This window comes from Coturnix japonica, chromosome 13 (assembly GCF_001577835.2).
Source record: "Coturnix japonica isolate 7356 chromosome 13, Coturnix japonica 2.1, whole genome shotgun sequence".
Lineage (NCBI taxonomy): Eukaryota > Metazoa > Chordata > Aves > Galliformes > Phasianidae > Coturnix > Coturnix japonica.
In genome coordinates, this window is record NC_029528.1 from 10,751,561 (window position 1) to 10,766,297 (window position 14,737).

Consider the following 14,737-nt stretch of genomic DNA (forward strand, 5'->3'; position numbering starts at 1 on the left):
TGCATAGTGTCACAGTGCCCCGCAGTGCTGTCGTACTGCAGGCTCAGAGGAGTGAGGTACACACATGTGTTCGTGTGTGTGCTCTGGCTGCTCCCCTCTGCCTGGGTGGTAGAGCGTGCTTTGAAGCAGCTCCAAGCACATGAGCACGACTCTTCGCTCCAGAAATGCAACCTCTAAATCACCCAACTTGCTGAAGGAATGGAGTCTGCAAGTATTAATTTATTGTCTGAAGCAGCATCCGTGCCAGATGTCAATGGCCTGGGGGTTTCTGTGGGTTGCCTGGGCTGTCTCAGCTGTTCTGCAGAAGAGGGAGGACTGTGACCCTTAGACAAGATGCTGCTACTTCCCAAACCCAGAGCTGGAAAGAAAGGCTTTTTTTGTTGTCGTTTGTACCATCCTATAGATAATTTTAAGCATTTTTAATCTCTGCTAAGAGGCTCCTGAGTGTGGCAGCAGCTGTGGCATCATCCCTGCTCCTTGCTCTGCCCCTTGCAGGATGGCCCCGGAGGTGGTGATGTGCGAGACCATGAAGGACACTCCGTACGACTACAAAGCAGACATCTGGTCCCTGGGAATTACGCTGATCGAAATGGCCCAGATTGAGCCACCCCATCATGAGCTCAACCCCATGCGAGTCCTGCTGAAGATTGCCAAGTCTGACCCTCCCACTCTCAGCTGCCCTTCCAAATGGTGAGGGGGGGCACCCTGGGATTTGTGATGTACTCTGGACAGCAAAGCCTGCAGTGCACACCTTCTACTTTGCATAACATCTCAAAGAGGGAAGAGTCATCACTTCTATCACAGTGGTGTTTAATTTGAGGGCCTAGGGTGTGATCTGGAGTCCGGATTTGTGCTGGGAACCCTGGAGCTGCTGGGGCTGTGACAGACAGCAGGCAGGAGCCCCAGGGTAGTGAGCCACCACTGAATGCTAGTGGGCTAGTGCTTCCCCATGGGGCTGCTGGGCAGCCAGAACTGAGTCAGACTCACTGTCCATCTGGGACTTGTGTTCTGTGGGCTGATGGTGCCCTCCTCTGGGGTTTCTGATCCTTTATGGCCATCCATCTCCACTGGAGCTGTAGGGATGGAAGGGTTGGTTTGGTCCTGGGGCATCTTAGTTCCCAAGTAGTGCTGCATTTGGGATTTTGGAAAGCCACAGATAGGTGCCCTTTCCTGATCTCTCTGCCCTGGATGTCAGTACAGCAGCTGTCATTCTATCCTGCTGTCTGTTGCCATAACAGGTAAGGGAAAATCTAGTTCTTCACTTGGCCATGCTGCTGATTCTCTTATACATCATCTGTCAAACTGAGCACTGGGCTTTCCATGCTGGGAGTGAAACAGGGATTGTGGCCAGATGTAAACAGGAACAAAACCTGTGCAGGAGAGCTGTCCCCTGTGATGTTTGAGGTCTTTCCCTCTACTGACCTGCTCTTGATGACTGTGCTTGAAGGTCCCTGGAGTTCAGAGACTTCCTGAAGACAGCATTGGACAAGAACCCTGAGACCCGACCCAGCGCAGCCCAGCTGCTCGAGGTAGGGACCAGCAGTACCCAGAATGGGACTGCCCTGCTCGCTGGGTCTTCACTGGGCCATGGGTATCTGAACTTCATTCTGTTTTCTTTTCAGGAGGAAAAAAGAGTGATGATGAGCTCTAGATGGGATTTAGATAATACCTCTCTTGTTCGGAAAATCCATAGTACTGCTCAGCCACTAAGATGCTCCAAAACAGCAGCTTTGTTTTATTCATTGGAGCAAACTGCAGGGTTCATATTGATGCCAGCTAGAGTAGAAGTGGTTCCCATTCCCTAAAAATGCCCAAGTGGCAGCCAGCTCCATTTATAACTGGCTTTACCAAATCTAAATGCAGCTCTTTTCCTCCTGTTCCTTACTGAAATAACAAACCCCTGCAAGATGCCTTTTTGCATGGAGTGCAAATGTTGTGTGACATGAGAATGTTTGCTGCATCCTTCCTACCCTGCAAACATTCAGCTTAGAGGGCTCTGTCCCTGTAAGCACTGAGAGTGGTGCAATAACAGACGAGGGAGGAGTGGCTTTGTTTGTCACTGGGGCAGCCCACGGCATTGTGTGTTTACCTGAGTCAAGAGTAGGAAGTGCATGATGTACTCTGCAAACCACAGGGACTCCCCAGCCTCTTGCAGAAGCTTTGCACAAACATGCCACTGTTTACTGAGTGATCTGAGCCCAATTTCAATTAAACCTTCCCCTCTTTGTGTTTGCACAGAGGCTTCCCACTGCCCTGCTCTGCCCCAGTGATGCCCTGGGGGCTCAGACCTGTACCCCAGGGTCAGCCCACCCGCAGCGGGCAGGAGGATATCTTGCAATGAGAGCTCCTTGTTTAAATGCAGCTGGTGCTTTCTGGGAGGAATGTTGACAGAATGCAGCTTTGCAGAGGATTGTGCTTGGAACGTGTTTACAGAGCTGAGGTTTAACCTTAGCGTCTTTTCCTCCCTCATACAAAGCTGTAAATTCACTTAGGGGGTTATGCCTGGTGATGCTGGCAAGAGCCATGCCCTTAGGTCTTTGCAGTTGTGTAATAGCAAGATGTGTACCTTACTGTCACCTCAGCACCCTTGCTCTGTTATTTGCTGTCTGACATGTTACTGTACTTGGCTTTTCAGCATCCCTTCGTTAGCAAGGTGACCAGCAACCGAGCCCTGCGTGAGCTGGTGGCTGAGGCTAAGGCAGAGGTGCTGGAGGAGATCGAGGACAGCCGGGATGAGGCAGAGGATGATGACTCGTCCGAGTCAGCCTCGGTGAGTGCTCTCCAGCCAGACCCATGCCATGCTTGGCACAGAGTGGGGCAGCAGTGGGTGAATCTGGCTGCAGAAGGCTGAATCCTGGGTCTTCTCCTAGATAGGAGCAGGCTGCTGCCTTGCTGGGGCCCCTCAGGTGGATGGGAAGGCAGTTTTGTGACAAGGGAGAGGCCAGTTTTCAGTGGCTGCCAAGGGCATGGGGAAACAATGGTGCTGGCGGGTGGCCCAGCTGCCCGCCCATGAGATGGGAGCACATAGAGCTGCTGCTATGGGCAGGGCTGTGAAGGATGGAGAGCCAGGGCTTTCACTAAGCTCTGTTTCTTCCTATGGAGAAAGACATCAGTATTCCAGGGAAAATGTCCTGAAAGGCAACATTTCTTCATAGTTCTCTTCCATTGTGGGTGATTTTATTCTGAAGGATGGGGACTTAAAACTCTTGCAGATGTGTCGAAGTGGTGGTGCAAGACCCAGCATCTTCTGTTTGTTGTCTTTTCAGCTGCCTGGAAAGCACAAGCGAGACCCCTCTGAAGTGAGTCAGCTGAGTTTTGATGGGGACAAACCTCCAGACTCTTCCTCACTCAAGACATCTAATGGTCCTGTAGCGACTGACAAGGAGATGGTGAATGGACAGAGTGATAAAGTCTTGGATGAAGGGATAAGCAGTGACAAACTGGTGAATAGCCACTCCACTAAAACCCCTGCCAGCTCCAGCCCAGATGAAGGGAAAGCCACCCCAGGCAAACCAGACATCATCTCATTGTCTGGACGGCGGGGTAGTTCAGCAGAGGGGGATAAGCAGCCCATGCCAGGCAGCAAGGAACGGAGGAGCATGGTGGACCGACCAGAGAGCAGCCACCTGGAAAACTTCCCAGAGGAGAAACTTGCCAATGGAAGCTTGGATTCATCAGCAGTGTTCCCTGGCAGCCGGTCCAAAGGGGACTCAGATTCTGGCAGCACATCAGCTTCAGAGAGTATGGACCTCACCATCTCCTTGTCTGCTGACCTGTCACTCAACAGAGAGAGTGGTTCCATCTCCCTGAAGGTGAGAGCAGGGGGTAGGGGGGGTGTTGAGCAGGAAGGGCAGCAAGCCTACCATAAATGCTGGGTTTTCTTTCTATCCAAGTCCCTGAAATTCAGATCCTTTCCTTTAGAGACTGAGTGCATGCATCTATACCTCATTAAACTCCTTCCTGAAAACCAGAATGTTTTTCTGGAAGATTTTTGCTCCATGCATTGGACTCTGTGACTGCAGAAGAAATGTGTGAATTGCCCCTACTCTGCCACGTGCGTGGAAAGGGAGCAGATAACGTAGGAGACTGCAGAGGTTGGATGACAGCAGAGGTCCAGGAATGCTGGTTTTAACCCTCAGTGTGACCTGAAGTGCCACACAGATGCAGGATGCTGTTTGGTGAGGTGGCCAGGAAGGTTTGTGACAATTCTGGGTTAAGCTGTGCCATAAGCATGTGGCACGTCCTCAAAATGGGCAAAATCTCTCTGTGGAGCTGCTGCATGTCCCAGGCCAATGGAATCTAATGGAAGTTCATTGTTCTGTGGTTCTGGAGAAATCTGAAGGAGCTGTGCCTGACTTTGTGCAGTTGTGCATGGTCTGATCGAGCTGAAATGGGAAACTCAACATGTCATTTCCTAAACTTGATGTATTGCCCATCATTCCCTGCTCTTCCTAGAATACCAACCCCCAGGAGAAAGGCACCAGCCCAGAAAAGACTTTCTTGATTTTTCCAACCTGCTGTACGTCTGGCGTGCTTTCTGTCAGCAGTGATTTGCACAAAGACCTCCCAGGCTTTTGGGCTTTTGCAGAGGCTTTCTGGAGGCTGGGAGTGCTTGTGAGCCAGAGCCAGCCAGGTCAGTGTGTCTTAGATGAAGAAGCAAAATGATTCAAATGATATTTGCTGAGCTTCAGGAGACGAAATGTGTGTGACTTGAGGGGGCAGAATGAGTTGTTGCACAAGACCTTTATCCAGTAGCATGCATGAGGGATAACTTGATAGCACTCAAATGTGCCCAAATTTCATTCTTAGCAAAACTTTCCTCTGGTTTGCCCTGCAGGAGTGCACACACAATGTAGATCTGCTAATAAGGAAAGTGTGATGCTTTTGCACAGCAGTTCACCCCTCTTCATTGCCTTTCTTGTGCCACCTGGTCTCCTTGGGGCCAGCCAAATACACATATGATGCCACGTGTGTAATTGCTCTCCTCAGTTGGTCCCTTAGAAGAGGAAAGGAGAATAAATATCAAAGAGACAGGTGTGTTAGATGTCAGTTTGATCAACCCCAGTGAGAGACAATGCTCAGAACAAATGATACCACATCTCTCCAAGCATCAAGCAGAGCTGTTCTCTCAGAGCTGCTGGACAGTCCTGGATTCTCTGCTGGTGGTCAGCAATGGGCTGCAGGCAGGAAGCAGATAGAAAAGAAAAGCAAACTTCCCAGATTGAACTGTTTGTGGGGGGAGATGTTCATTTGGAGAACATAGCATGGGGAGGACAGGGTGCCAAACTGGCACTGTGAGTGGCTCAGACCTGCTCAATATTGGCACTTTCTCATCTTGAAAACATAGGAGCCAGCTGTTTTAATTCAGTTTGCATCACTTAGAGCCATTGTGACCTAAAATGGTCTCATGCAAGCCTTTTTTCCAGAAATTTTAGTGTTGTTTTATCCACTAAGGTTCTGCCAGATTGTTTTCCAGTGGATAACTCACGCACCCTTGGCACTTCTCTTGCTCTTTGTCTTGGTTTGGTTGGGACAGAGTTAATTTTCTTCATAGTAGCACACAGGGTGCTGTGCTTCAGATTTGTAATGAAAACAGTGCTGATAACACACTGATGTTTTCGTTGTTACTGAGCAGTGCTTGCACTGAGTCAAGGACTTTCTGGCTTCTCATACTGCCTGCCAGCAAGGAGCTGGGGTGCACAAGGAGCTGGGAGGGGACACAGCTGGGACAGCTGACCCAGGCTGACCAAAGGGATGTGCCCTGCCATAGGGTGTCAGCAATAAAAGCCACCATTACTTGGGATCTTGCTGGTCATCGTTTGGCTGGTGGTGAGCAATTACATCACAAAGGGTTCTTTTCCTTTTAGTTGTAGGGTTCTTTTGTTTTCTTATATTTTTCTTTCTTATTAAACTGTCTTTGTCTCAACAGTTTTCTTACTTCTGAATCTCTTCCCCCCCATTCAGCTGCAGGGATGTGACCAAGCAGCTCCGTGGTGCCCAGCTGCATTAAACCTCATCTCTCTTGGGTTGCTGTAGGCTCTTTGGGTGCTTGTTTGGGCTCTTGCAGGCTCATGGGAAGCTCCTGTGCTATGTTCTCTATAATGGCCATCAGTGTAAGAATGAGAGGACTTTAGGCTGCTTTGGCCTGTTTCCTTATTGCCTTTTCTCTGTAGGACACCACAATTTTAAGGATATGGTTTAGTGGGCATAGTGGTAATAGATTTAACTGTTGAACTAGATTACATTAGTGCTCTTTTCCAATCTTAACGATTCTGTGATTCATTTGTGCCCTTATTTATTTGCCAGAGAAGCCCATTCCCCAGTGGCAACCCTTCAGCCAGGCTGCAGGTGCAGACCCTGCAGAGGAATGCAGGTTCTTCACTTTCCTCAGCATGAGTTGAAATGAACCTAGGCTGTGCTTTATGGTGCTGTAAAGAGCTCAGAGCTGCTTGTCATTAGCAAAGCATTGTAATGAGGGCCAGAGGGACACAAACTCTAAGGTGTTATGCAGGGTTGGCTCAGTTCTCTGTAGCCTTGGCTGCCTTGTACCTGCAGGTCAGAAAGCCCGGGAGACTTAGAAGGAATCACTGCCAGCTTTATGTCTTGCGGATCTCTAGGCACTGCAGTTTTGCAGGGTGAAAATCTCACTACTCCATCATGTAGCGAAGACTGAATGATTTGAATGGTGACTCCAAATCTGATGATTTCCACTTTGATGTGTTGTCCTTTCTTCTCTTTGTTCTTTATCAACCATGACATCAAAATGGCTCTGAGATCTCCAGCTCTGTACCCTGTGCTGCAAACCACAGGGCTGCTTCATGGTGTCTTTTTTGTTTCTTCCTCTGCTGAATGCAGGATTCCAGGATGCACAACAAGACCCTGAAACGCACCCGCAAGTTTGTGGTGGATGGAGTAGAGGTGAGCGTCACCACCTCCAAGATCATCAGCGAGGATGAGAAGAAGGATGAAGAGATGAGGTTTCTCAGGCAAGTTTGCCTCCATGCTGAAGGAGTTGGGGGGGGGGCAGAGCACCAAGCTGGGCAGTGTTGTGATCTCCACAAGCAGAAGTGTCCTGTTGCTGTGTAAAAGTCAGTCTCCATCTTGTTGATAAGCTCCCTTCAAGTACTGGAAGGTCACAGTGGGGTTTCCCCAGAGCCTTGTTTTCAGGTTGTATATGCAATAATCCGGATGGTGGGCATTGCCTGCAGCATCACCTCACGAACTTTGTCAAGGCTTATTGGAGAGGGCTTAAGGGCTAACAGTCTGTCCTTGTGAAAAGTGACAGCCTGCCAACAGTTAATGTAATCAGCATCTTGCTTTCCTGAAGTGATCTGGTGTCACAGAGCCCAGTGCATAGAGCTCTGTTGGCATTTACCTCCTGCCTGTACTTACAGCAGTCAGCAGCTAAGTGATGCCCGTGCAGTTTTTATTCACTCCTGCAGTGCTCTGGTTATTGATTCTGCCACCTTCACTCAGGCACTCAGCTCTTGAGCTCATCTGACAGTGTTTCTCTCTCATTCTCTCTTTTAACCCTCTGCAGGCGCCAGGAACTGAGGGAGCTGCGTCTGCTTCAGAAGGAGGAGCACCGAAACCAGGCCCAGCTCAACAGCAAGCACCAGCTGCAGCTGGAGCAGATGCTCCGCCGCTTCGAGCAAGAGATGACAGTATGTGGGCAGGGGGAGCTGCTGGCTATCAGCTGCTTTGACTTTTCTTCCTGGCAAACTCTGGCAGAACAGCTGAGAAGCCCCTTTGGGATCTGAGGGATGGGATGCATTTGTGGAGGATGGAGCCTTTTGTGGGTGACACGTGCTTAGGGAATGCTGTCTGCCATTGCAGAGTGTGGCAGGGGAAGGGTTGTTCAGGACTTTCCCTTGTTAGTGGTCTTTCCTTGTGTGACTCTTTATTGCTACTGTGCAAAAAGATATGCGGCACTATTGTATTTAACAACAACAAAAACTCTTCAAATAAGAAAACCGTGTGGTCAGGGTCTGAGAGCAGGAAAACTGGCAAGTCTTTGAGTATAAATTGGATAAACATAAACTCTGCTGGCTTACTTAGTCCCTCCATGGGCAGCTTACACTGAAGTAGAATGATTTTACAGTCCAGTCTCTGTAAACCATCTTTTAAATACCCCTTTATTAATTCACCTAGCTTGCACATCTGGTAGCCCCATCCTCCCACAGCAGGCTGGAAAGCATCAATCATTTGTGTGCTGTTAGATTGTTAAAGCCTTGACGTGCCACATCTGTGAATTCCCATCTTAGCAAGTCACTTCTCATTTCTGAGGTTATTCACCACACACTGCAATGTGCAAAAGGCCCCACATGTGCTTCTTGTACCATTTCCCTGTGGCAGTTTGCAGCCCAGCCCCACTGATACTGGTGTGCTCCATCCCTGCTCCTTGCAGGGAGATCAGACACAAAGGCTGTGTTGGAGCATGGTGCCCTCAAACATGAAAATCCTTGTCTGCAGAGAAAGAAATGTTATGTTTGAACTCTGCTGCCTGTTAATATTTGCTCAGGGCTTTGGGTCCCAGTGGGATGCTGCGGATCAGGACTTAAGCAAGTAGATAGTGTTGAAATGCATCAGTTCTAGAACAAATTAAAAAAGGCTTCATGCTCACACCAGAGCTGGGTCTGCCTTGTGTGCTTCACACATCGTTCTATGGGAGTTTCTTTCCTCTGTATTCATTAGAGGCTCAATTTGTGGTAGGACAGCTACACCAGAAAACGAAGCTCAGTGGAGACTGAGGTTGATTCATGTTCCCTTCCTGTACAGGCTAAGAAGAAGTTCTACGACACCGAACTGGAGAACCTCGAGCGGCAGCAGAAGCAGCAGATTGAGAAGATGGAACAAGATCATTCTCTGCGCCGTCGGGAGGAGGCCAAGCGCATCCGCTTAGAGCAGGAACGGGACCACGTGAAGTTCATGGAGCAGCTGAAGCAGAAGAAGAAGGAGGTAAGTTTGGGGTCAGATGGAGGAAAGCTGGCTTCCTGCATCTGTTTCTTCCAGGAAAGCATAAACAGTTCTCCATAGCAGAGCTCAAGGGGGAGGCAGTTGTTGGTGTTTTAGTAGGAAGCTTTTAGGTTTTCTTTGGTATATTAGGGTGTTTCTTGAGGTCCAGATGTTTAGCAACATTCCGTGGCGTTTTCTTGGCCTAAATTACCTGCTGATAAATTTTCTTTCCCTCTCCAAAGGTCAAGAATGAGGTTGAAAAGCTGCCACGGCAACAGCGCAAAGAGAACATGAAGGTGAAGATGGATGACTTTGCCCAAAGAAAACAAACCATGGTAAGGTTTGAGAGAAGACTGCCACTACTCAACGATAGAAGCATCCTTCTTCCTTGATGGATTGGCAGCTTGTAAAATACCACCAGTTGCTTTTCACGTTGCAATAGGAGGAAGGCTCATGCTGTTATTGCTTTTTCCTTCCAGGAACAGGATTTTTTGGCCAAGCAGAAGGAAGATCTGGAGCTAGCCATGAAGAACATAACTGCCCAGAACAAAAAAGAGATCTGTGACAAGGAACGCGAGTGCCTGAACAAAAAGCAGCAGCTTATGAGAGGTGGGTGGCAAAGGCTGAGAAGGAAGAAAGCAAACGCTGTGATGGTGGCCTCATCCACTGCTGGCTCGTCCCACGCAACAGCTGCTGTGGCAGAGTTGCAAGCTGGCAGGGAAGGATTTAGAAAAAAACAGCCCTGCCAGATCCTGTCTAAATGTTTAGCGATAATAATAAATAGCATTTTAATCTTCAAAGCACTTTACAAATACGAACCAATTAGGCTTCATAATTACTAGAAATGATTCTCTAATATGGTTTACAACCACTTTTGCTTGGAAAACAGGCAGTGAGTGGTCACGCGGCACATCTAGTAGGCAGCTCCCACCACTCCTGCTCAGGGTGCTGCATGTGACCAAGCTTGATGGTCCAAGGTGGGTTTTCTCCTGACTCTCTTCCTTTCCTCAGACCGAGAGGCATGCATCTGGGATCTTGAGGAGCGTCAGCAACAGGAAAAGCACCAGCTTATCAAGCAGCAGCTAAAGGACCAGTATTTCCTCCAGAGGCATGAGTTGCTCAGGAAGCATGAGAAGGTGAACAGATAGCTTCTCCTTGTAATAGTCCTGTGTGCTGCTTGGATGGGTGCTTGGGTGTCTGTGAAAGGGATGTTTCCCATCCAGGATTAAAATGAGAGTGGAATGTGGGCTGCGAGTTGAAGGTCTGTGTCATTAGTCCAAAGGAACTGGAATAACACTCAGGTCGTCTGACTGTAAGAATGGTCAGGTGCTGGAATGGGCTGCCCAGGGAGGTGGTGGAATCACCAACCCTGGAGGCATTCAAGGAACATTTAGACGTTGTGTTGAGGAACCTGGTTTGGTAAGATCTGTTGGTGACAGACAGGAAACATTATCCTGTATGTGAGTTGGATTCCCATAGCAGTAAGCAAGATTGGCACATCTGACACATGTTTCCTCCTATTAACTTGTCTCGTTCATTGCAGGAAAGGGAGCAAATGCAGCGATACAACCAACGTATGATAGAGCAGCTGAAAATTCGGCAACAGCAGGAGAAAGCTCGGCTCCCCAAAATCCAGCGGAGCGAAGGGAAGACACGCATGGCCATGTACAAGAAGAGCCTGCACATCCACTCCAGTGGAAGCGCAGCTGAACAGCGGGAGAAGATAAAACAGGTCAGGCCATGCACAGAACACTGGGGTTGAGGGTTGGCTTAGGGGTGTAGTGCTTCACTGGGGAATTCAGGTTGGAAAGAAGAAACCGTTCCCCACATTCTAACCTAATGCAGTGATCAGAGCAGCGATGCTCACACAGAGGCTCCTGCTTTCTTCTCTTGCAGTTTTCTCAGCAGGAAGAGAAGAGGCAAAAGGCAGAGCGGCTACACCAGCAGCAAAAGCATGAGACACAGATGAAGGACATGCTAGCCCAGTGTGAAAGCAACACGAACGAGCTCCAGCAGCTTCAGGTACTTGTGCCCCTCAGATGTGTAGAAAAGCCCTGGCCATTGTAGAAGTGACTGCAGTGAGCTAGAACTGGCATTCCCCAGCTTGACCTATAGAAGTTTATGTGGCAAAGTGTAAGCATGCCTGGAGCTCAGAGCTCCAAATGCCTCTGGCTGCTGCAAGTCTTGTTGGACTTGCAGGATTTACAGTCCCACTTCTTTAATGCTTTGTTGTCTGTGTTTAGAATGAAAAGTGTCACCTCTTGATTGAACACGAAACACAGAAACTGAAGTCCCTGGATGAGAATCACAACCTGCACATGAAGGAGTGGAGGGACAAGCTGAGGCCACGGAAGAAGGTATTGCACTCCTCGCAGATTGGGGTGCTGGGATGGTTGGAGGGGGCAATGTCCAGAGCTCTGGTACTATGTCCAATATGTCTCATGTTTTGTTTCCTTTTGCTTCAGGCCCTGGAGGATGAGCTGAACCAGAAGAAGCGTGAGCAGGAGATGTTTTTCAAGTTGAGTGTGGAGGCAGATGAACAGACCCCAGCATCCCCAACCAAACACACCAAGTTCATCCCCTTCAGCTCCACAGAGAGCTTGTAACCCTGTGGCTGGCAGGACACCAGCTGGGCCTTGCTGCATCCTCCAGGGCTGCAGTGGGGCATCTTTGACTTGGAAGACTCTCAGCAGCCTCTTCTCACAGCACCTGCCTGTCCCTGTGCTGTCTCTATGAGAAACGTGCCTTTGTCCGTCGCTGAGAGATGCTACTGAATGTTTTGGAGGCTTTTCCAGAGTCTGGCCCTCTCAGCAGAGCTCATGACTGGGGAGGACAGTTTCTGTGGTTTACTTGCACTGTTAGCTGAATGCGTTGCCTGTGCTGTGAGCCTGGTGCTCAGCGGGCTCATCAGCTGGAACTGAGGAATAGCAGCCCTGAGCAGGAGCAGCAGGCAGGGCCTCGAGCACACTGCCAGTGGTTAGGCTGCTCTTCCCAGTCCTCTGTAACCGGCCAGCCTGGGATAAAGCATCCCTGGTGGTGTCGTATGCAAGCCTTGGCCTTGTGGCCCCCCACACTTGTCTTAGATTAATTTGTAGTTGCCACTGCCCTCTTTGTCTCAAGGAAGATGATGATTTGGATTTTTTTCCTTTTAGGAGAGGGAGTTGTGCTCTTTCTTTCCTCTTCCAGCACAGACTGTGAAGAAAAGGGACCTGCTGGGCACCCTGAGCGCCTTCAGTTTTTCATTGTCATTTCATTTGCTGTGATTGCAGGCACCACAGACCCTCTGCACCTGGCTAACAGTAACTTATCAGGCCCCAGACTTGCAGCTGATAACATGGGGCTCATCACTGAACCTCTCAACTGCCTGCAGGTTTTTGTCTCTTGAAGTGCATGTGCACGTGGGAGTTTGTAATGGTGTTCAGTCCCATTGTGATGCAGTGAGGGGTTGGCCACAGGGTGTTACTGCAGCAGCTCTCATAGTCACACATCTGCCTGAGGTGCTTTTTTTAAGTGCCATATATGTGTGGGCTGTGTAAGTCAGCCACTCTGAAGTCAGGGTCACAGGAAGAAGCAAAGGAGTTTGAAACAAGGGGTGCAAGGGAAGGAGAGATGCAAAGACAGGTCACGATGGCTTGTTACCCTGTTTTATCTCCTCGTGAATTGCCATAGTCTCTTGGATGGTTCAGCTTAGAGTCAGGCTGCAGAGAGGCAGAGCAGCAGCAGGCCCAGTCTTCCACCCCTCTGTTCTGTACCTATGTCTCAGGTGGGTGCTGTTCTACACCAGCACAAGGCACTGAGTGGCTGAGCTTTGAGTGGGACCCAGAGCACAAAGCTGGAAAAGGAAGCAGAGACCTCACTGAGCAAGACCCTCTTCATGCAATGGCAGTGACCAAAGGATGTATGGTAGCACTTGGGTTTTTCTCTCTTTGATGTCTGGACAATTGTTTTGTGCAAGAAGAAATGTCCCTGCTAAAAAATAACTCTTATTAAGTATCAGTTCAGAGATGTCCTACCATTTCAGGGCAAGGTGGTGTGTGGCACGCTACACTCCCTAGCTGAAGGACTCAGCCCCCAGGTCTTTCCCACATCTTTATCTGAGGAGTGCATTGAACTTAGAGTTCATAATATGCTTCCTACAAACTAGCTAGACTACATTAATTTGGGCCATTCCTAGATTCTTCTGAATCAGCATCACTAATAAATATAGCCTAGAGATGTAAGGGCTGGGTCCCTTTGCATGCAGTTTGCGTGGTGACTTTGCAATAAATAGGCCGTCCTAGGGAGACTGCATCTCCTGTATCCAAAAGCATTGGCTGTGCCCTTCAGATATGATGACAGAACCAGTTTAGGATATAAAAATGAATGAACATGGGTTGATCCTGAACCAGAACAATGTGTTTGTTTCAGCCTTTTAGTTGCAATAGAAATGTACCACAGCAGCCCCTGTGGTTTAGTTCCCCATCCTGCTGGGGTCAGGCTGGAGCTGTTCTGTAAGATGGTGGTTGTTGCAGGAATTGGTACCTGGCACATGGTTTTGGTTCGGTGTGTGTGACCTGCAGGAGGATGCCTTGCAGTAGTGTTGCTACCATATCTTGTCCAGCTGAAGGATGCTGCAGCCCCTCTGTTTGCCTTCTTGCATCCAGGAGTGTCAGTTCTCTCTGAATACTGTGCAGCTGTGGGGATGGATGGAGACTATTTCTGGAGGCTTTTAAAGAGCTGGTTAGATCCCCTGAGGGAAATCGGTTGTGCCTTCCTCCAGTGCAGCTCGCTCACAGCCTGGAGTTAGCAGCATGGTTTTGCTTCTACTAATAGAGGATGGGAATGGTTTTGTCCCCTGCCTGTTCTGCTCCTTCTCCAGGTGCACTGGGACTGTGGCACCAAACCCTCTCCATGCAGAGGGCAGGGGAGCACATCTGATGATTGTCATGTTTACAGGGAGGTTAGTTAGCCTCCCTTTAAGAGGATGTTTTGTTGTTTCCTGTTCCAAAGTAACCACAAATACGTGTTTGTTTTTTTTTTTTTTGGGGGGGGGGGGGGGAATTTAAAAAAAAAAATGTGGCTTTGAATAAAAAGATTTTTAAAAATGTTTTGGAAAACACCTTCAGTGGAGTCATCACTGTGATGTAAAGAGCCTTCTAATAAAGTAACACCTGAAACCCAGCCGTGTGTTTGCTCTGCCGCGTGCTCTCAGCTGTGCCTCGCACCAGCTCAGCGCTGCTGTTTCAGGTTGGGTTTTGCTGTCAGGAAACCCGCAGAGCCGCTCCTGGCAATGAGAGCACTGCGAGGCTGAACTTGCAGTTAGTTAAACACAGCTCGATGCTTCGGGAGCGCTCCTGACATCGCGGTGGAGCCGGAGCGCTGACAGAGCCAACAGCAGCTCCTGGATGGGTGAGAGCAGTGCTCGGGTGCCCCTGCTTGGTGGAAAAAAGCATCGCAACCTGCTGGGGAAGAACGCGAATCGCTCACTAATTCCCTCTTCAGGTTGCCCGGCTTTAACAGGAGCACCAGGCTGCCCGTCTTCTTGCTCCGTGATACAGTAAGTTAGAGATGGAGTAGCTGAGGATACATAATGAGCCACCTCCATTTGCATCTGCCGGGCTCTGTTGTCCCCTGGGACACCCCGGTCCAAAGTGGCCTCATTGAGTGTACCTCGGGACTACTTAATTCATCCTCGTGTCCTCGGCAGCGCCTCAGGGGAACTTCAACCGTGACAATTCTTATTTATAAATAGGTGGAAAGTACCGTGTATTCCAGCCATAGCCATTACCTGCCATTCTGCCTC

General features: G+C 49.2%; 1 protein-coding gene across 2 annotated transcripts in view; it reads left to right on the plus strand.

The window, feature by feature from the left end:
• STK10 (serine/threonine kinase 10) overlaps positions 1 to 14,115 on the plus strand; it is a 40,435-nt gene extending 26,320 nt beyond the window's left edge. The window contains exons 6-19 of one of the 2 annotated variants that reach the window (XM_015876295.2): positions 496 to 690; positions 1,448 to 1,529; positions 2,636 to 2,770; positions 3,267 to 3,812; positions 6,856 to 6,986; positions 7,541 to 7,664; positions 8,779 to 8,958; positions 9,198 to 9,290; positions 9,435 to 9,564; positions 9,967 to 10,091; positions 10,499 to 10,687; positions 10,852 to 10,977; positions 11,199 to 11,312; positions 11,421 to 13,781. In XM_015876295.2, coding sequence (XP_015731781.1) covers positions 496 to 690; positions 1,448 to 1,529; positions 2,636 to 2,770; positions 3,267 to 3,812; positions 6,856 to 6,986; positions 7,541 to 7,664; positions 8,779 to 8,958; positions 9,198 to 9,290; positions 9,435 to 9,564; positions 9,967 to 10,091; positions 10,499 to 10,687; positions 10,852 to 10,977; positions 11,199 to 11,312; positions 11,421 to 11,561 — 2,311 coding nt within the window. In that variant the 3' untranslated portion in view covers positions 11,562 to 13,781. Of the gene's footprint in view, positions 1 to 495; positions 691 to 1,447; positions 1,530 to 2,635; positions 2,771 to 3,266; positions 3,813 to 6,855; positions 6,987 to 7,540; positions 7,665 to 8,778; positions 8,959 to 9,197; positions 9,291 to 9,434; positions 9,565 to 9,966; positions 10,092 to 10,498; positions 10,688 to 10,851; positions 10,978 to 11,198; positions 11,313 to 11,420 lie in introns of both variants that reach the window. The other variant, XM_015876297.2, reaches the window with a different exon arrangement.
• The last annotated feature ends 622 nt before the right edge of the window (positions 14,116 to 14,737 follow it).